Genomic DNA, 22,245 nt, shown 5'->3' on the forward strand with positions numbered 1-22,245 from the left:
CCCGCAAACATAAAGAGAAATGTATTCCCATACCGTGGGAGTCCTGTACTAATGTCACTTGACTGTAGAGAAGGGACAATGGTGAGATTGTAGTACACCAAATCCTGATATCAAATTAAATGTTTCTTGAAGTGTGTGTTAAAACAGGGGAGGATTACAAGATATTGTAATAACTGCTGCTTAAGATGCTCTTATGCTACAATGTACATGATTCTTGTCTTTCAAAACCCCTCTCATGATTGAGTTCCAATCTGGAAGGCAGGGCGTGGGGGTGCTTTTGACTGAGGCCTTGACTCTCATAGGGATTGCTAGTGTATTTTATTATTATTATTATTATTATATTATTATTATTATTATTATTATTATTATATGGGAAAATTTAATTCTAAGTGTTGAACACAAACAAATAGTTTATTAGAAAATCTCTTGTCAGTATTTCTTGTGAAGGTCCATGGTTTCATAATGATTCAAGGTCATGGAAGTCAGGTGCCAGACGGCACAGTGTGGACACAGTAATAAAAATCTTTTATAATAATAGTCTATTTTATACAGCACCTTTCATAGTGGACCGCCATCGTAAAGCGCTTTACATGTTACAAGACAAGGGTGTGTGATCTATGCATCTATCTGTTATGGAGTCATTTACAACAGCGTCTCACCTGAAAGACCGGAGGACAACGAGGTTGTGAATTGCTCAGGGTCACACAAGGAGTTAGTGGCTGAGCTGGAATTTGGACCGGGGACCTCCTGGTTACAAGCCTGTTTCTTTAACCACTGGACCACACAGCCTTCTATTAGCTTCAGTGTTGTTCCTGAGGAATTGAAGCCCTGTTATTGCAGTGCTCGCACAGGATTAGGACATGCGCTAAGCTCTGCAGACACATAACCCCCACTGTGCCCAGAGCCCAGTCCCTTATGAAACTCCAAGACACTGTTGGTTCTCTCTGCTTCAGATTTCCTGTAGGCTGAGTGTGGAGTTGTGACCTGAGAGGTGGGAACTTGCTAAAACTCTGTATCTAGTGAACCCTTATAAACTGGAACTCCACTCACAACCTCAAACTGCCCTACAGCTGAGTGCTTCATTGAGTTGTCTTAAGTTGAGCCTTTCTGACACACACCTTTCTTTCTCTCTCTCTCTCTCTTGCTCGCTCTCTCCTTCCTCTGCAGGCCAATGGGAAGGTGGCTGAGGAAGCAAACTCCAAAGTCTCTGTAAGCCCCTCTCCTTCAAATGCCTCCTCGAACACCTCTGCTGGCATGCCTACCAACGAGGTAAGAGCTGGGCGTGTTTCTCTGAGAGGGCTGTGGTCTTCCCTTCCTCTCCATGTTCTCAGTCTCCCTCATCACAAAATATAGGTTCATTTAGGGGGTCCTGGGGTAAAGCACAGGCAGGCAGGGAGTTCATGTAGGGGGTCCTGGGGTAAAGCACAGGCAGGCAGGGAGTTCCTGTAGGGGAGATTCTGGGGTAAAGCACAGGCAGGGAGTTCATGTAGGGGATCCTGGGGTAAAGCACAGGCAGGGAGTTCATGTAGAGGGTCCTGGGGTAAATCTTACTAAAATATGAGTATACAAGACATTGGTGCCAATTTGAAAGTGATGCAAATACAAACTTGTAATATACACATACACATATAAATAGAATTATTTAAAGTAATTTCTAATTTCTGTGTCCCTCCAAGGTGAAGCCAGCGGAGAGTGAGCTCGCAGGCCCTGCCCCTGGCCTGCCCATGCAAGAATCCAAGGAGAGTGAGCTCACTGGCCCTGCCCCCGGCCTGCCTCTGGGTCTGTCCCTGCAGGAAGCCAAGGAACGTGCTCATCAGAAGCGCTCCAGCAAGCGGGCACCGGCGATGGACTGGAGCAAGAAGAATGAGCTTTTCAGCAACTTGTAAACAGCCAGCCGCTTCCCACTGTACAGTCTGGCTGTCTGTTTCTTTCTTTTTGTTTTTTTATTTTAAGCAAATATGTATTCTTTGACTTCTACTCCAAGGTTTAAAAAACACCCTGATTTTTACTTTATTTTTTTATCTAGTGGAGTAAAACAAAGTCTTAGGATTATTAAAAAAAAGTAAATAAAAAAATGAATTACAGTATTTCTACAATGCAAAGTAGTATATGAAATTGTTGGAAGATAATATAACACACAAACAATTCAATATCTTTTTTTTTTGGAAGGTAGGTTTTAAACTTCATCCCCTATTGGACCACAATAATAATGCACAGCACCTGCTCAGCCAGTAACGTGGTCCAGACTGAGTGCCCCTCTAGTTGATTTTCTTGGGAGAGGCTGTTAGTCCTTCAGTTTCATAACCCTATCTTTAACTGTTTTATAGTACTCAAGTCTTTTGTTATTTAGACTCTCTAAGATTTTTGATGTCCACCAGTGCTATAAAAGTTATCGTTTTACTGCACTGTTCTTTCCACTAGCACCCGCTCCCTGGGTGTATCGCAGCGGCCTGCGTCATTCATAAACAGCAGGCTACTCTTCCTGAAGGGAGAAGGGCCGGAGGCTGGTTTCATATCACTCCACCCCTGCCCCCACTCCCCGCCTTCCTAAAATGAGATGTGGTAGTTCAGATGGGCTATCCTGTGAAATTAATTTATGTCAATACCACTAGAAGGTTTTTGTGGTGAACAAAACCTCCCAATATTTAAGCTCCATGTCTTAACTTGATTTTTGCCGCCTTCAATGGGATTAGAATGGCTCTTATCTGACAATCAAATCATTGCAATGCTGTTTTTAATTGACCAAAACAGAGTCTGTGACACCAGGTATCACATTTGCAAGCTGTTGGATTTTTCTAAGTAATTTTGTAGTGCTGTACATTGAAAAAACAAATTTCTATTTTAAAAGATGTATCTATATTCTTGCTTATCTTGGCTTTTGTGTTAGTGATGGAAGTTCAGTGATGTCTGTAATAATAATAATAGAGCTCTACAATATTTTGTCTGATGATTTTTGTCTGATTGAGAATCCTGCCACCTGCAGGAGGAAAACAGTATTGCAGTTTACAGGTTCTGACATTTTTAAACCTGACACCACTCAAAATGGAGGATTAAGGGCCACACCTTTTTTAGGGTCAAATCTTTCTTTTGAATTAATGATGGGGGCTGTTCTCCTGTTATATGCAGTTTCAAAGAAAACATATTTCTGTTTATTGAATTCTTGCATGGAAGCAAAACACACCAAAGCAGTACCACCCCTGCTGATCTACTCTGGAGAAGCACCTTGATGAATTCAATAGAAAGGCCTGTGCTGACCTCTTGAAGGTCCATTTGTGAGCCAGGAAGTGAGTAAATCTTCCAGCAGCGGGGGTCTGTGCTGCAGTGCGGTTTATCACAGTGATAGTCGATTACGTTGGGAACTGTTTATACGAAACCCAGCTATAAATGGGTGCCTGGTTTAACTGGCATTGCTTTCAAGGTTACAGCCTCCACTCTGGGGACAGGTCTTCCCATTTCATAAGCTTTGACCTTTAAAGGGTTGTTTAAAAATAATAAACAGCGTGTCATGTGCTAAGAGGTTAACCGAAGGAGATGCCTGCTGCTGTTGTGTAGGTCTGTGTTCATGGGCAGACCATGAAGGTCCCTGTGCACAGTTTTGCTGTTTCCCTGGTCTGGTGGTTCTGCTGTAATGAGAAACTGGATGTGATTCTGTGAATTTCTGTTTAAAGAATTTAAAATAAACTATTTTCCTCATCTTTTGTGTACTTTTTTGTCAACAAAAACGTCCATCAGTACTTAACAGATCATTGATAAATGCATGCACACACAAAGATACAATATTCACAGCATGCATATGTAATACACAAGTACTCCATTTTGTATAAATTCCTGTGCTTTCTTAAGGTTTTGTTATCAACATTTCTTCTGGCTTTGTACTTCCTGTCCAATGTGAAAGTCGGACCTCCAATTTCTGTGAGTGTTTGGAAACGGCTGAATGTAATTCCTTGAAATGTTACTGGTGAGTACCCTTGCTGCTTCTAGTTCCCTCTTTTCAAGAACTGAACAAAATTACTTAGTGGTGATGAAAACTGTTTTTATAACAACAACCCCCCCCCCCCCCAGTTTCTAATCACAATAACCCTCGTTATTTCTAAGGCCACCTTCTGGCACATGCAGTGTTTGGCATTCTCGTAGCCATAGTCAAACTCCACATTATCTCTTGACTACCTTTAATACATCACTATAGATCCCACAACAGACAATGATGTTTCACGTGGCATGCACGTCACACATACAGTAATCAACATTAATAAGGCACAACACCACCATTCCTGCAGTTTTAACAGCTGCCTTTGTGTTGCAATGACTCACAAGGTGTGTGGTTAGCATGGCAGTAGCCTTTATCTGAGGGTCTCAAGCCCAGGTTCCTTGGATTGCCTCTTGTTTTGGTATCTTGCATTCTTTTGGTATCATAGTGAATGAAAATAATGAATATGACTGGATTCTTTGCTTGTAAAACCTGTCATGTTTTTTGTAAACGACAGCCAAAAACTGGTACATCATCTTTGTAAAAAGCACAGGTGTAGCTCCCTTTCGGCTGGTATTTTATAGTAAAGTAGGAGCGATTAAATAATGTTGCAATGTTAAAATATATGCAGACCACTAGAGAAAGCTACCATGCTATGTAGCCTATTGTGTAAACTCAGTCCGTGGAGAATGGTAGAGATATGTGTGTGTGAATGTGAGAGCATCAGTTGACGCAGGCAGTAGTTAAAGGATAACGCTTGCAGGTTTGGGTCGGGTTGCAGGTCTTATTAAAGCAGGTTGGGTCATGTAGTAGCGGGTCTGGGTCGGAAGCATGTCAAAAAATTGAATCCTCGCAGGACTCTAACCTGAGGTTATTGGTAGGCTTACCATGGCTACGTTATATTAGCTGGTTAGTGTTCATTATATCGTCTTGAATTGGAAGCTGGGAGGGACCCTAATGTATTAATTAATAAGGGTTGTGTCTGATGATCTCCCAGGTAAATTAATTGCAGCTTAGCTACCTTTTTCGTTTATCTTTACTGCTGCTATTTAAATCCTTACTGTCATGTGAGCAGGAAAACGAAAAAAAGGACAGACAAGGACACTGGCTGTTCTGTGGTGTTGCCTTGTGCTACAGCAGCAGCAGGGAAGGCAGCTCAGAACTCTGAGGCTTGGCACCACATTATCTCCAGCAACAGCAGGGAAAGGCAGCACATTTTACTTAGATGAATTAACAATGTATTTATTTATATTGGTCTGTTCTTGGTATTACTGTTTTCATTGAATCGATCATTGAATTTAATCCAGTTGATTCTCCGTTTTGATTCTGGTGTACCCTCGCCAGAATCTTTTAGAGGATATACACTGCACTTCAGTCCAGGTTATGGACATTACTTAAACGTAATCAGCCACTGGCCCAGGTGGCATCTCTGCTACAATGTTCAGGTCCACTGCTCAAACCATTGCTTCACATCTTTGCTTTGCTGTTCAATTTTTCCCTAAGTCAGGGAGTGCTTCCTCCACAATGGAAACACTCATGGATCACTCCAGTCCACAAAGAGGTGATTCAGGACTGGAAACACTCATGGGTCACTCCAGTCCACCAAGAGGCAATTTAGGATTGGTTTCTATTTATAGGCCAGTTTCCCTTTTACCTTTTGTCTCTAAGGTTCTTGCAGAGAGGATTGTGTAGTTTTGTGAAGATTACCTTTCCTTTAACCAGATTTTAATGAAATTGCAGTTTGGCTTTCAAACTAATTCAGGAACAGGTGATTTACTTAAAACATTTCTTGGTTCATGATACAGAAACCTGGATTCCAGTTACAGTACATCTACTGTGTGTGTGTATGTATGTATGTATATATATATATATATATATATATATATATATATATATATATATATATATATATATATATATATATATATATATATATATATATATATATATATAATATTTTTTCTCCTGAGCCTTTGACTCGGTTCCACATGTCTTTTTATAAATGCCTTTGGTGAAGGCATTTTGGGCTGGTTTTCTTACCTCATGGGTGTTGGCAAAATGTTGCTGTCCAGGGATAACTTTCTTTTAAGTGACCAGTGATATGTTGTGTTTCTCGGGTTTGTTTTTAGCCTTTGTTGTTTGAGTTGTATGTTAATGATTTGGAGTTGAAATTATGCACTTTTCATAATGTACCAGTATAATTATATTTGCAGATGATTCTACATTATATAAAACAATTAAGTTCAGAAACATTCATTAGATTTTCAACATAACAATCTTGTCTATGATTGGTTTGGAATTAATTATTTCAAACCGAACATATCCAAAACTAAAGGTGTGATTATCTCCACATCCAGAAAACCAGCTCCAATAATGCCTTTGTCTCAGGGCCAGGGAACCCAATTGAGAAAGTCACTCATTATAAGCTCCAGGGGTGTCGGTATCTGATAACTGTCTCTGGTCACACCATGGTGATTATGGTTGCATCAAAGCAAGAAGAATTGGGGGTTTATTTTTCATTTCTTTAGAGGCCCCACCAAATGTTGTTTTTACATCTTTACAAGAGCTTGGTAAGATCTTGTGAAGCTGGCAGTGGTGTTTAGACTGGGAAGGGAGAGTCAGACCCAGAAGTTGCAGGTTAGGTCCACAGGCACACTTTTAACAACAAAACACATTAACAAAATAAACAGCACAAGGGCCAAAACAAAAGGTCTACAGAAAACCTGAAGAGATATAAACAAACAAGACAGGACAGCACACAACACTAAAACCTCAACCTCTCACCAACACCAACTTAACACTAACCAATACTGTGATCACCCTATCTCACCAACATCAACTCCAACATGAACACCCACAGTCACCCTATCTTGCCAACATCAACTCCAACACTAAACCAGTAATCACCCTATTTTACCAACATCAGCTCTAGTATTAACAACTGTAATTGCCCTATCTTGCCAACATCAACTCCAACACTAACACCCATGATCACCCTATCTCACCAACTCCAGACCAGCTTCCAGTTCTGAGCAGAATTCACTCAAACACTTGGTTTCTAGGTACTGTATATCCACTTTGCTCATCTATTAAAATAGATGTGTGAACAGACCAACGTTTCCTCTGAAATTATTTGATAATGACGTTGTTTACAAGCATGGGGAGATGACAAGGAGCAGCCAGGCTCCCTCATAAGTCCACAAACCAAACTGCTACTCCTAATACAGTGTAATCTCATTGTAACAACAGCACATAACATTAAAATATGTTTCGATCAGAGATTTAAACATGTTGAGACTGCACACGTTATTTAATGCAAATGGTAGATGCATAGGTAGATTTAATCGTGATTAAATGAAAGAGTTCCCAGTCTGCAAGTTATTGTGATGTTGAGAACCAAGGGAATTGTTATTTGAGTCACAAGATAGCTGTTGATTTAAATACATTTCTGATGTTGTTCTTGAATACTAGTAATGCAAAGCAAACAAACAAAAAAGCTATGGCGGGTTGCCCTGCCCCTGTGTGCATTTTTGTGTTTTATGTTGTATATGACACAGCTGTATATAGAAGAATGAGTCACTCACTCAGGGTTGTTGTGTTCAGTGAAGAATGAGACGTGATTCGTAAGACAAGAGAGGCAACACTAAAACAATTGCTACCTGTGTGTTTTACACCAGCATGATACGCATTTGTTCTGTGTCTGTTTTGTTTGTCTGTTTTGGCCAAAGTGCCATTTTGTTTTTGTAATTTTTTTTTTCTTAAATCTTTTTATTTATAATTAAATCTGCGCAGTAGCATGCCACTCACAACACTGTGTTATGGATTTCTTTCCTGGTCTGACATCACCGCAAAGCCAGCCTGTTCACATATGGTCTTCAGCAGTGGGAAACAGTGCTTCCACACTTAAGTCAGGACCGGTGTCACAGGAAATAAGTTAACCGTGAAATAAGTTAGCGTTTGCCTTTTTGAGCCTTTCTGCGGTTAATTTTAAGCTACTACAAAGATTTATTTTTATGTGCAATTATATTTGTATTAAATCGTTATAATAACACTTTTTAAATAATATGACAATATCTATTATTTAACATTCCCAGTTTAAACCATCATCAGAGTTGTCATTTTAAGTTTGTAAGTTTGTAATTTTTACATTATAGGTTTTCTTTGTACAAATATTAGTAGTACCGAAAGAAAAATAAATATGATATTCTGTATATTGGTGACGACATATCAGAAACAATAAAGCATTAAGATTTATTTTTATGTGCAATTAGATTATTACAGCTGTCAAGTCACAAACCACTCCCCTCTATAATGTATACTGCCCAGGCCCAACCCAAAAAAGGTGCAAAATCTAAAACAATTAATTTTTTAATAAACCAGATCGCATCACAAGCATCAATCTGTAAGTACTGCACCCACCAACATGGTCTCCAAGCCAGTAATCTGTGACACCTGCATGATGTGGAAAATCCAAGAAAACCCAGCAGAGCTAAACCAAGTGTGCGTAAAGTGCAGCACGATGTGCATAAATTAATAAGTATGCTAGAAATGAAGCTGGAAGAAATGAGACAGCAACAGGATCTTGAGGAGCTGGCACACCCACAATTCATGGAAGTCAGAATAGTTGGGTTCAGGTAGGCAGAAGCAGGGAAAAAGAAACTCCGTCAAACACAACCACCAGAAATCAAAACCACCAACAAATTTGAGTTATTTCAAAATTTTGATGAGCAAAACCAACAACAAGAGAACAAAAGAAACAACATCCAGGACCCTATTGACAGTGGTGACCAGACAGCAAAAAGAAGGGAGGTCATGATTACGTGGTCAGGCTCCTAGAATGAACAGGAGACGACATGGTAGTAGTCGTCCACATCAGTACAAACAACATTGGAAGAGACAGAACAAAATCCCTGCATAACAAATTCAGAGAGCTAGGAAGGAAATTAAAAGACAAGACCAAAACTCTTTGCACCTTGCAAAGGACCATATGGACAGCTGGAAATAATTAATCTAAACGCATGGCTTTAGACATGGTGCACACAGACGGACTGCACTTAAATAAAAAGGGAACCAGTCTACTTGGAGAAAAGATCCTCGAGCAGGTTCAGAAGCATTTAAACTGGAAAGGAAGGGGGTAGAAATCAACAAAAAAACAGAAGGGAAACCGCATTAAAACAAGGACAACAACTCAGGTAAGAAAACCATTAAATGTATTTATCTAAATGCTAGATGTATCAGAAACAAAATTTTAGAACTTGAAGCTACTGCACTAACAAGTAACTATGATGTGATAGGTGTTACAGAAACTTGGTTGTCTGAGAGTGATGGGGACGAATATAATATTTGTGGGTATACACTGTATAGGAAAGACAGGCAGGACAGAAGAGGACGAGGGGTAGCGCTATACATAAGAAACAGTCTTGAAGCCCAGGTGTTAAACCTGGACAAAGAAAATAAAGCCGAATCACTATGGGTCAGAATAACGGACAAAAATTCAAAAGGGCATAATAATAGGAGCATGCTATAGACCGCCAGATTCAGATGGTGAGCAAAATAATCTGTTATACAATGACATTAGAAATGCGTGTAGCAAAGGAGAAGCCATACCAATGGGGGATTTTAACTTCCCCCATATAAAATGGGAAAACCCAGTGGGGAGCACGATGGATGAAATTGAAATGGTGGAAATGACAAATGACTGCTTCCTAACACAATTTGTCAAGGCACCAACTAAAGGGGAGGCATGCCTTGATTTAGTCTTTTCAAATAACGAAGACAGAATAACTAAGCCAGAGGTTGGAGAACCATTAGCAACATGGTCTCATTTGAAGTGCATTTTAAAACCACAAAAGTAACAACCAAGGCTAAGGTTTACAGTTTTAGAAAAGCAAACTATGAAGGTATGAAACAGAGACTAACAGAAGTAGATTGCAGTGAAATAGCGAAAACATCCACAGAAAAATGATGGCTATTCTTCAAAAATGTAGTACTAGAGGCACAAAACAATTACATCTCTAAAGCAGAAAAATCTAAATATAAAACTAAATTGCTAAAATGGTTTAATAGATCAATTAAAAAAAATATTCAGTGAAAAAAGGCACTTTACAGAGTGTTAAAAAGGGACCAAAAAGAAAGTACACAGAAAGAGTACACGGAACTGCAAACGCAAGTCAAAAAAGAAGAAGTTAGAAAGGCCAAGAGAGAAATAGAAATGAACATTGCTAAGGGGGCTAAAACCAATTCCAAAATGTTTTTCCAATATTACAACAGCAAGAGAACATTCAAAGGGGAGGTTAAATGTCTAAGAGATACAAAATGCAAAATCATAGATGAAGAAAAAAAATAGCAAATATATTAAATTATTACTTTTCACAAGTTTTTACAAAGGAGGATACGGACAACATGCCCCACATGTCATCCAGTTCCTAACCAGTTTTAAATAACTTTAGCATAACCAAGGCAGAAGTGTTAAAGGGACTAGGAGCTCTTAAAATAAACAAATCTCCTGGGCCGGATGAGATCCTCCCAATAGTACTCAAAGAAATGAAAGAAGTTATTTACAAACCATTAACCAAGATCATGCAACGGTCTCTTGACACAGGGGTAATTCCGACAGACTGGAAAATTGCAAACGTAATACCGATCCACAAAAAGGGAAACAAAACTGAACCAGGTAACATCAGACCAGTAAGCTTTACTTCTATTATATGCAATCTTATGGAGACTATAATAAGATCCAAAATGGGAAATTACCTATATGGTAACAGTATCTTGGGAGACAGTCAACATGGTTTTAGGAAAGGGAGATCGTTTCTAACTAACCTGCTTGATTTTTTTGAGGATGCAACATCAATAATGGATAATTGCAAAGCATATGACATGGTTTATCTAGATTTCCAGAAAGCTTTTGACAAAGTCCCGCATAAAAGATTAATTCTCAAACTGAACACAGTAGGGAATCAAGGAAACACATGTACATGGATTAGGGAGTGGTTAACATGTAGAAAACAGAAAGTACTGATTAGAGAAGAAACCTCAGAATGGAGTGTGGTAACCAGTGGAGTACCATAGGGATCAGTATTAGGTCCTCTGCTGTTTCTAATCTACATTAATGATTTAGATTCTGGTATAGTAAGCAAACTTGTAAAATTTGCAGATGACACAAAAATAGGAGGAGTGGCAAACACTGTTGCAGCAGCAAAGGTCATTCAAAATGATCTAGACAAGATTCAGAACTGGGCAGACACATTGCAAATGGCATTTAATAGAGAAAAGTGTAAGGTACTGCACACAGGAAATAAAAATGTGCATTATAAATATCAAATGGGAGATACTGAAATTGCCGAAGGAAACTATGAAAAAGACCTAGGAGTTTTTGTTGCGGAACAGGAGGATGTGGATTGTTGTGCTCACTGTTGTCGCTATGGACATGAGGAGGAAAGCTGCTTGGAGGTTGACTGGGGCACAGACAAGGAGGGGGTTGCACCTGAAATCTTGTTGTGTACAGAGCCTGCTACCAGAGGAGATTACCTGTTGCTCCCACCTCCTCCCCCAGAGGGAGACTACCTGTTGCTCCTGCTTCCACCACCAGAGGGAGACTACTTGTGGCTCCTGCCATCACCTCCCAGGGATCAACTACCCGTGCTTGCAAAGCCTGCAACGCCTAGGGCTGCCACGCCTGCATGACCTAGAGCTGCCAGGCCTGCACCACCTGGGGAGGCCTGCTCGCCATCGCCTGGGAAGGCCTTCACCACACTGCCCGGGGAGGCCTGCTTGTCATCACCTGGGTCTTTGTTGTATCCAGCAGCAGTTGGGGCCAGAGCCCATGAAAAGGGAACTGCCAGCTACAGATACAGGGGAGAGGCGAGGATACCACCTCCACCCACAATAGCACCTCCCGGTGATTTGCTGTTCACCTTTCTGCTGCCGGCGCTGCCACTGGCAGCATGTCCACTGCCACACCGAGCCAGCAGGAGCCAGCCTTGGCGCTGACAGCATTACCATTGTCAGCATTGCCACTGCCAATATTGCCCAAGGCAGCATTGCCACTACTGGGATTTCCCCAGCTGGAGGAGCCAGCCTTGGTGCTGTCAGCATGTCTGCTGACAGCGTGGCCGTTGTCCCGCCCCTGTGCGTATTTTTGTGTTATATGTCCACTTAAATCGCTGCAAATTTACATATTTTTCACGGTTAGGTTGCGGAATAAAATTCGGATTTCGCGGACCTGTTTAAACATAAATAAATCTAATTAGACAGTATTTCAGAACACAAAAAATAGTGGTACTTGCTTCCTTACTAAAACAGTTCTGTCATTTGTTAAAGGCAAGCAGCATCCCCCTGTAGTTGACTTACCCATACATGAGACTGCACGTTCTGCATCCACTGAATTGGCTGGAAGCAAGGCAAAGCTTTGCCAAATTATACGGACGTGGAATCCCCGCACAGCTGTGTATATAAATGCACAAGTCACTCACTCTGAGTTGTTGTGTTCAAGGCGGAATGAAACGTGAGTCATAAGACAAGAGAGTCAACACTAAAGCAATTGCTACCCATGTGTTTTACACCAAAAAGATATATGTTTGTTCCGTGTCTGTTTGTCTGTTTTGGCCAAAGTGCCATTTTGTTTTTGTAAAGTGTTTTGTTTTGTTAAATCTTTTTATTTATAATTGAATCTGTACAGCAGCACGTTACTCACAACACTGTGTTCCTTCCTCTGACGTCACCACAAAGCCAACCTGTTCACAAAGGCCCTCAGGTAAATCTTATTGAGAAATAGAGGTTGGAGTAAACTACATGTACGGTAGGTCCAATTTAGGAAACAAAACTATGAATTAAATATTAGAATTTTAAGTAGTAAAAGATACAGGCATGTAAATTAAAAATCACTCAAATTGTATATCTGTTTTACATAGTGGATCCACTAGGTGGAGCTGTAGAATTACATTCCTTGCTGAAGATTCAATCGGGATAGGTATCTGCAGGGAATCATTTACAGTGAATCAGTTTCACTGAGAATAACATTCTAATTCTGAATGCCATTAAATATTTAAATAGCTTATTTTCAAAAAGGTCAGGAATTGAGATAACTACCAGCAGTCAATATAAACACGGAATGACTTAGATTGTGGTATAGTAAGCAAACTTGTTAAATTTGCACACGACACAAAAATAGGATGAGTGGCAAACACTATTGCAGCAACAAAGGTCATCCAAAATGATCTAGACAGCATTCAGAAATGGGCAGACACATGGCAAATGACTTTTAATAGAGAAAAGTGTAAGGTACAGCACGCAGGCAATAAAAATGTGCATCATAAATACCATGTGAAATGAAAAAAACTGAAATTGAAGAAGCAATCTACAAAAAAGATCTAGGAGTTTATGATGACTCAGAAATGTTTTCATAGTCTAGATAATGTGGGGAAGCTATAAAAAAAATGGCCCACAAAATGCTTGGATATAGTCAAGCATGACATATGTCGCGCAGACATAGTTAAGGTTTGAAAGAAGGTCCTGTTTAAAGTCAATTTTACAACCAGCTCAAAAGGGGGGTGGGGGGGGGAGTAAAACCCCACCAACATGCATGACAGTGTGTGTGTGGTCAACAAACCATTTGAACAGGGATCATTTGATTGAATACTTTTTGAGCTAGAGTGGCATAAGGAAACAGCTGTTTTTTTTTTCTTTTTTGTGTGAAATTAAGATGCTTTTTTATACACCTGTATCTTAAAAAGTATATCAAATTAAGGAACCACACTCAGCATACATATAGTCCTGGTGTTGTATGTGCAACGGGGCATTAATATTTTTTGGGGGGGCCATAGTTTTACAGACATTGAACCCCAAATATAATGGTCTGATGTTACTGCTGCCTGATGTTGTTGCTAGGCTGCTGCAGTGTGTCTTTGATTGGGTCACAGAACACTAACCCATGCAGTTACAGCAGATCCAGGGTTGTTACACTATTTTATTCATGTTTGTAGTGCAATTGTGTACTTGAACACACTTTACGCTTTTCACATATGTATTGTAGAAACTACACGTTTCTTTTTTATACTGTTTTTAATTGTTCTATTTTTACAAACTAGCTTTTTTCTTAGTTTTTCTAATTTTACAATTAAAAAAGGTTTTGTCTCTTTTTAATTGAAATGTAATAAAATGCTGTATTAGACTGTTTTTCATTTAATGGTTTAATTGGGTTTTTTTGTGAAGCATTTTGGGATCCTTGGGATGAAAGGTGCTGTATAAATGTGAATTGTATTGTTTCACTCATAAAGACAGATATGTTTCAGTTTAATATGAAAGATAAAGACTGTGCATCAGTGAAACTCAGAGACTCAGTGTGCACCACCTGGCCATTGAAACAGGCTGTCACCGACAGTCCTGGCTGCTTGGAGACACGAGGCTATGTGATCACTGTGAACTGGGAGAAGTTGAGACAGAGATCCACTTTCTGCACACTGCAAATAGGTACAAGCAAGGGGCACATTATATAAAAAAATAAATATATATATTCTCTCCCGCAATTCCCACACATGACCAGTCCAAAGAAAGCTTCAGTCTTACTGAAGTTCTTGAGAAGGGATACAGCCCACTGGCTGCCCAGTATGTCTGTGCCTGTCCCAGCCCCACAGTGAGCGCTCTGCACAGAGGCACTGACAGGAGGAGAGGGGGAGGGGGGTAATTTGTTTATCAGAGTTCAGTTTTACATTCCTATCTCATTTATTTAATTATTACTTTTAATTTATTTATTTTTATTGATGTTCAAAATGTTTATGTAATGTTTATATTGTCAATAATGTCAATAGAGCACCTTTGAATTGGAATTTGAGTTGAGATAGCCGAGAGGCATTCTGAGAAGCAGGAGCAGATGTGGGAGTCAAAGAAGGAAAAGGAGAGGAAAGTCATCATCAGCATAAAGGTGGTAGGAGAAGCCAAAAGAGAAGATGAGAGTACCTAGCGAGCTTGTGTAGAGTGAGAGCAGTGAAGGGGAGAGGAGAAGAAGGAGAGCCACGCCAGGAAACCTGGAAGGAACGGTTAGAGTGGTTGGAGGAATCCAGGCAAGAGCAGAGCCTGAGGTCCTCATGTCAGAGAGAGGAGAGGAGAACGGAGTGATCTACAGTGTCAAAGGCTGAGGAGATGTCAAGGAGAATTTAGAATGGAGGAGAGGTAGGCAGCGAGACTGCAAGGTGAGACTCCATTGCAAGAATGTATTGACTCAGAAGGGAAACAATATAGCAGCCACCGATTGTAAAGGCAGTTGCATTCATTTACCAAGGGGTCATGGGTGACAGCATATAAGGGGGACAGAGAATTGTAATCTCTTCCTTTGCATTGGTTTATAGTGAGTAGAACCAGAAGGACAGTGAAAAGTATATTGCTGCTTAAAATTGTGAGTGTTGTAGCTTCCGAGTGGCGCATCCAGTAAAGGCGCTCCGTGCAGATGTGCCCCATAGCCTGGAGATTGCAAATTTGAATCCAGGCTATGTCACTGCCGACTGACCGGGAGTTCCTAGGGGGTGGCACACAATTGGCCCAGCGCCGCCCGAGAGGAGGGAGGGCTAGGTTGGCCAGGGTGTCCTTGGCTCAGCGTACACCAGGGACCCCTGTGGTCTGGCTGGGCGTCTGCAGACTTGCCTGTAAGCTGCCCAGAGCTGTGTTGTCCTCCGACACTGTAGCTCTGGGTGGCTGCATGGTGAGGCTGCAATGTGTAAAGATGTGGGCGTCTGACGGCACACTCTTCGAAGGACAGCGTGTGTTCGTCTTCGCCCCTCCCGAGTCAGCGCAGGGGAGGTAGCGGTGAGCTGAGCCTAAAAAATACAAGTAACTGGACATGACTAAACTGGGGAAAAAATAATAAAAAATAATAATTGGCGACGACTAAATAAAAAAAAAAAAAAAATTGTTTGTAACTGTCTTGTATTGTCTAGCACGTTGTTACCAGACAGTTAACACAGTTCCGGAGCTGTCACCATGGGCCAGCACGAAACTGGATGACACAGTACCTTTGTCACAAATATAAACCTGTATCACCCACCATGAGCACTACTGCACGCACCCAGGGCTGGTGACCGTGTTGGTATTATTGTGGGATGGATATTCGTTTATTATTTGTGTCTTTTCTGTTTTATACCCCGTGCTGTACACATTGCTGTGTACTGCCAGGGAACTATAGTTTGATTGCCAGACCTGGAAATAAAATAAAAACATTTCAAACTGGATTACAAATATCTCTGTCTGCTTCTTTCAAGCACTGCATCACCCCTGAACCTGTCTGCAATAAACCACTTTGCCACAGTGTCTTTATGCTATATGAGTGAAACTTACAATATCTTTTAAAGAACGTGTTGTTTCACCATAATACAATAATTATAGGACATATATGCAAGAAATATGATATAAATATTTATAAATAACCTATTGGTTGTGTGTACAATACAGGACTTTTATTTTGATAGTTTGCCGAAGTCTGTGCTGTTTTGAACACCGGAAGTAGTGGTCTTATTGTTGCCAGCTTCACACTGCTACTTTCCCCCCAGTGTACCACTGACGGCACTTTAATATCCAGTCATTGCCCTGAGGTTCCAGCACAGCCCACTAGGTGGGGATCTTTGCCTTTCCTTTTGTAAATCAGAATGGGTGACGAGGGTACTGACTCTGCTGTGAGACCTGCAGATGCCTTCATGTACTGTTCTATTCCATACTGCTTATACAGGATGTTTCACAAAGAGACTCAATCTAAAAATATATCCAAGGTTCTATTTTTACAGTCTTGCATCAAATGCATATAGCTCTCCTGCTTTTGGATTCAGAGTGCATTCTTTTCAAGTATTTTGTAATTGAATTGATTTTTAAAACCAAAATATATTACTTTGCAGGAGGTGGCCATTTAGCATCGTAGATATATATATATTATATCTATATATATATATATATATATATATATATTATATATATATATATATATATAGCTTCGAAGACTGTTTCATTAAGCCAAAGCGAATGAATTATGTTTGCATTCTAAATGCTTCGTTAAGCTAGTTTGCATTATTAAAGCTCCTTCCAGGAGTCCCTGATCCGAATCAGAATATAAAAAGGTATTCTACATACTGTACTTACACCTGAAAGATTAGGAAGGCTATTTCTTGATTTGTAAGATTCTATTCCGCTTCCTACTTTAATTTGTCTGATTTATATCCTTTGCAAGCTTGTTTTATGAATTTGAAGAAAGACACTCAGGAACAGATTTAATAAGCCTTTGTTCCAGTGCAAAGTTGTTTGCACTAAGTGGAATACAAAATAGTTTGTTTCCAAAACTTGTACAGAAAAACACCTCTTATTCTGGACGAACCCCTCTGAAAATTCCACTAAGCTTTGATACCTTTTCATTAGAGAAGCAAACAAGTACAGCAAACAAACCACTGAAAGCACAATTCCTCACATGCATTGTTCAAACAGCTCCAACACTGTTGGTACACAGCCTGTACCCAGCCTCTTCCCTGCTCACCCCTGTCAACATTGTCGCCCATCAACCCCTTAAAGTCCCTGATCTTGGCTCAGGACTTTGAGCGAGACTTTTGCGATTTTAAGGGGGGAGGTGGCCATTGAGGCCATGTGTGCTTTGCACAAGGGGGGTATATGTGGCAAAGTACCCACCCCTGTGTGTATTTTGTGTTGTATGTTGTGTGTTTGGTGAGTGGAGAACGGGATTGGAGATGGAGGTAATAATAATAATAATATTTAAAAATATCAGCCCACCGTGTTTGTTTAGTGTTAGTCTTGTTTCATCTCCTTGTTTTGGCGAATGTGCCGTGTCCTGTGTTTTTGTTTGTCTTGCAACCTTTTATTTTCTGTCCGTCTGTTTATTATTAAATGCTGAGCGAGACCATTTGCTCAGCTCCACCAAACTCCACCTCTCTTTATTTATTTCCTGGTTCTTGTTTCTGGTCTGACGTCCCCCACTCCAGCCGTCTTTGTGACAGTGCATTATAAATATCATGGGAGATACTGAAATTGAAGAAGGAATCTATGAAATAGAATATTGTTTTCAGTTCTGGTCACCTCGTTACAAAAAGGATATTGCTGCTGTAGAAAGAGTGCAAAGAAAAGTGACCAGAATTATTTCAGGTTTGAAAGGCATGTCATATGCAGACAGGCTAAAATAACTGAATCCATTCAGTCTTGAACAAAGAAGACTACACGGCGACCCTTTTCAAGCATTCAAAATGTTAAAAGGTATTGACAGTGTCGATCCAAGAGACTTTTTTGACCTGAAAAAAGAAAAAAGGACCAGGGATCACAAATGGAGATTGACAAAGGGGCATTCAAAATAAAAAATAGGAGGCACTTTTTTACACAGAGAATTGTGAGGGTCTGGAATCAACTCCCCAGTAATGTTGTTGAAGCTGACACCCTGGGATCCGTCAAGAAGTTGCTTGATGAGATTCTGCAATGAATAAGCTACTAACAACCAAACAAGCAAGTTTGTAAACTTTCTTATGTTTTTACTACATGAAATTCTAACAGCAAAACAGAGGCTACTAGCAGATATCAGGCTTAAAGAGCATGGAAAGCAAGAGAGAACAGGTGGGTTTTAAGAGTTGATTTAAAGCGAGCGACTGGGCGCATCATGCACCAAAGCTGGGAAAGAGTTCTAAAGAGACGGAGCCATGAAGCTAAATGAGCTTTCTCCAAGTGTAGTGCACTTGGGGATAACAAGCAGGTCAGAGTCAGAGGACCTCAGCTTGCAGGTAGAGACATAGCTGGTCAGCAGGTTGAGGAGGTATTAGGGACTTGTGTGATGAAGGGCATTGTAGGGGAGCAGGAGAGTTTTGAAAATAATCCTGAACTTTACAGGTAGCCAGTGTAGCTGGGCAAGATGGGGGGATGGCGATGATGTGATCATGTTTTTTACATCTAGTAAGGATTCTGGCAGCGACATTCTGAACACGCTGCAGTTCGTTTATGGTGCGTGCCGGGAGATCACTATATACAGAGTTGCAGTAGTTGAGTTGAGAGGAGACAAAGTACCTCCGCATCCAGGAGAGAAAGGTAGGCACAGAAGTACACCAAGGCTTTGTACTGTGGGGGAAGGCAGCAGCAGAGAGTTTCCGAGATTCACGGCTGCTATATTGAGATTCTTAAGTTGATTTTCAGATCCTATTAGAAGGAGTTCAGATTTGCAGGTGTTCAGCTAAAGAAAATTAGCAGACATCCAGTCAAGCCGAGAGCCAGACCATGGCAGAGGGGCTTCCAGGGTTGAGCTTTAAGTAGAGCTGGGTGTCATCAACATAGGAGTTAAAAATGTGTTGACAGATGAGGTGACCCAAGGGAAGCATGTAGATATTGAAGAGATGAATCCCAAGAACAGATCTTCTGAAGATGGTCAAGAAGAATGCCATGATCTATGTATCAGCATTGAACAGGAGATCATTCACAATCCGGAGCAGAACAGTTTCAGTACTGTGATGCGGCCGGAAACCAGACTGTAGAGATTAAGCAGATTGTTATTCAATATAATTATTCAATAAACAGTTCATGTTGCAGGACTTGTAATGTGTGAGGAGAGGCCAGTCATAACTGTGCCATGCCAAGACTAGTGAGACTGGTCTTGTTAAACTCCACAAGAGTTTAAACTCCAGTATAGTTTACACTGTATTTCACTGATAATATTCTCAACCATTGCTTTTTTTTAAAACAAGACTAAAGACACATTTTTATAGTCTAGCCTGTTTATCTTAATGACTCGTCTGCACCTTTTATTGCTCTATTCTACTGTTTTATTGGATTAACTTTGTATGCATGTTTCCTGAGGGATTCTGTTTTAAATTGACAATGTTCTTTTTAAAATAAAGATTGCTTGATTGATTGATATGTTTGTCTTTCGCCTTCAATTTCAAGGTACTGGTACATATTTATTTAGTGTGATGTTCTGAAAATGTTTTGTCAATAAATATTGGTGCAAGTGGAAAATGAGGAACAGGTCATACTACTGAACAGTTTTCTTGACAGTTTTGGCAGTACACTTTTTAAAATATATTTATTCCTAAACAGACGTAGACACAGATGATTGAAAAGTCAGTGTTCCATTTACTAGAGCGCAACCACTGTCAAATTTAATGACTTTCTTTTTTAAGTTTGTTTTTAAATTTACCAGAGAGAAGTTTGCCTCATTTCCAAAGGTGTCTTTGCCTGGGAGGCAGAACCGATGATATGACTGTTTCAATCTAGTGAACAGGGGGCAGCACTCAATGGATCAGTTTAATCAGCAAGGTACCGGTAACCAAATATAAAGCATGGATTTGATTAACAAAAAATGGAAACGCAACACAAGGTGCCCTCTCAACCAGGTAAAGAAGAAAATGTTACAAATGGGCCATAATCCATTATTACTACTACAGAACCTTTACAAGACAATTCTGTTAATTTTGATGCTTTATAATCCAATACATTTCTATAGTATTTCAGAGCTGCAGGAATCATTTTTCTTAGAGCTAAAACTACACATGAAGGAACTGTATTGTTAGTGCATTATTGAGATTTTAGAAACTGAGGCTCTGCACCCCAAAGAAGCAAGCCATACTGTTTTTTAATGTGAACTATTACATATACAGTCACTAATACTAGCCAGCCTGCACACCTCTCTAACTTGTGCACAGAGCCTCCATGTGGTGCGGCTGGGTCTGTTGGTGATGACATGTGTTTATTAGCATGCAATGCACAGCACTTCACCAGCTGGTTCATAAAGGTCTATATGCTTCCAGTAATGGGTCTAAATGAGAAGGATGGACAGCTTATCATCTTCAAAGTGTCACTTCTCTTGCTTCTTTCTTTAGCATCATCTTTTAGTAGCTAAATTGGGTTGACTTGCTTGCCCCCACAAATGCATTTAGGCTGCTAACATTTCAAACACAAGCAATACGTGAAACCATTTCAAAACCAGCTAGAGGTCGGTTCTGATCTTTGAATTACCGGTTTCTGAAATGTTTCTAAAGAAATGTCTTATTAAAACAATTACTTTGGATTTGAACTAGCATATGATATCATACTGAATATAAATTGACATTATTCTGTAGAACACCTCCACTGTACACTGTAGCATTTGTGGACGACACCAAAACACATGTACAGTGAAACCTGTACAGCATAACCAAATCTATGAGCAACACAATGTAATGTATACTGTATACTGTATAGACCAGAATTGTCGCTCTTGGAAAAGGGGGTTCTTTGAACCTATATTTTCCAACACTATTGTATTGTTTAAAATGAGCAGTTTCCTATAGTTACACAGCAGCACATACTACATAGTACCTAAATACTTGTCCAATGATAGTCAGGGAAGGGATTCAAATCTTACCTGATCCATTACCTCCCTGTTGCAAGTTAGTTTGCCTCTGGCTCCCCAGCCTCCAACTGGTTTTTGGCTTTGCCCCCTACACATGGCTTTCCTACAGTCAGACTCTCCACTTATCAGCAGAAAAAATTATGGGCAGGGGTTCCCTGAGGTGAGGCCAAAGGCCAAACATGTATTATATGTTAAATGTGTTATCGAAGAACGTATAATTATGCATAAAACTGTTATCGTGTCTAATCTGTGTCCGAGTCACGAGTCCTTGACTTCAAGTCCAAGTTGAAACAAACTCAATTAATTTTCTTTAAACTAGAGGAACAGTTTACCTAACAGATGTTGTCTGATATCACAAATAAAAAAATGTTCAAGTTAGAACATGGTTTAAAGTAGTAAAGAGAAAGGCTTGTTAAAAGACAAATAATTACTCGTTTACCACACTGACATTATTTATTCCTTATAAAACTTGGTCTGCGCTGGTTGTGGTTGGGTTGGGTTTGTGTGTGTGTGTGTGGGGGGTGTTTACGCTACAACCAGTTGGATTTGTGTGGGGGGGGTGTTTACACTATATCCTAGATTGCTTTGAATTTCTTATTCTTACTATGGTTGGCTGAAAAATCAACAGTGCTAACCAGTGTATTTTTTATTGTGCACAGTTTCCTAGTAACTGTAGTATAACTTGTGTAATAGAAAATTTAAAGAAAAGTACTCATCATTAATATCTCAGTTATGGAGGCCGAATGTTCAGTTCACAAGTTAAGTGTGACTTTTGCGGACGTGACTCAAGTCTGAGTCATGAAAAATGCAACTCGAGTCCTACAAGTTTGCTAAGTAATAAATATTGTATCTATCACATCCTGACTGATTTTTTTGAGGATGCAACATCGACAATGGATAATTGCAAAGCATATGACATGGTTTATTTAGG

General features: G+C 40.0%; 1 protein-coding gene across 1 annotated transcript in view; it reads left to right on the forward strand.

Moving 5' to 3' along the window:
* Window positions 1–3,693, forward strand: part of LOC121295671 (Na(+)/H(+) exchange regulatory cofactor NHE-RF1-like) — a 109,473-nt gene extending 105,780 nt beyond the window's left edge. The window contains exons 5-6 of the mRNA XM_041220630.1: window positions 1,168–1,269; window positions 1,677–3,693. Coding sequence (XP_041076564.1) covers window positions 1,168–1,269; window positions 1,677–1,886 — 312 coding nt within the window. The 3' untranslated portion in view covers window positions 1,887–3,693. The remainder of the gene's footprint in view (window positions 1–1,167; window positions 1,270–1,676) is intronic.
* The last annotated feature ends 18,552 nt before the right edge of the window (window positions 3,694–22,245 follow it).

The sequence above is a fragment of the Polyodon spathula genome, chromosome 20 (genome assembly GCF_017654505.1).
Source record: "Polyodon spathula isolate WHYD16114869_AA chromosome 20, ASM1765450v1, whole genome shotgun sequence".
NCBI classification, from domain to species: Eukaryota; Metazoa; Chordata; class Actinopteri; order Acipenseriformes; family Polyodontidae; genus Polyodon; species Polyodon spathula.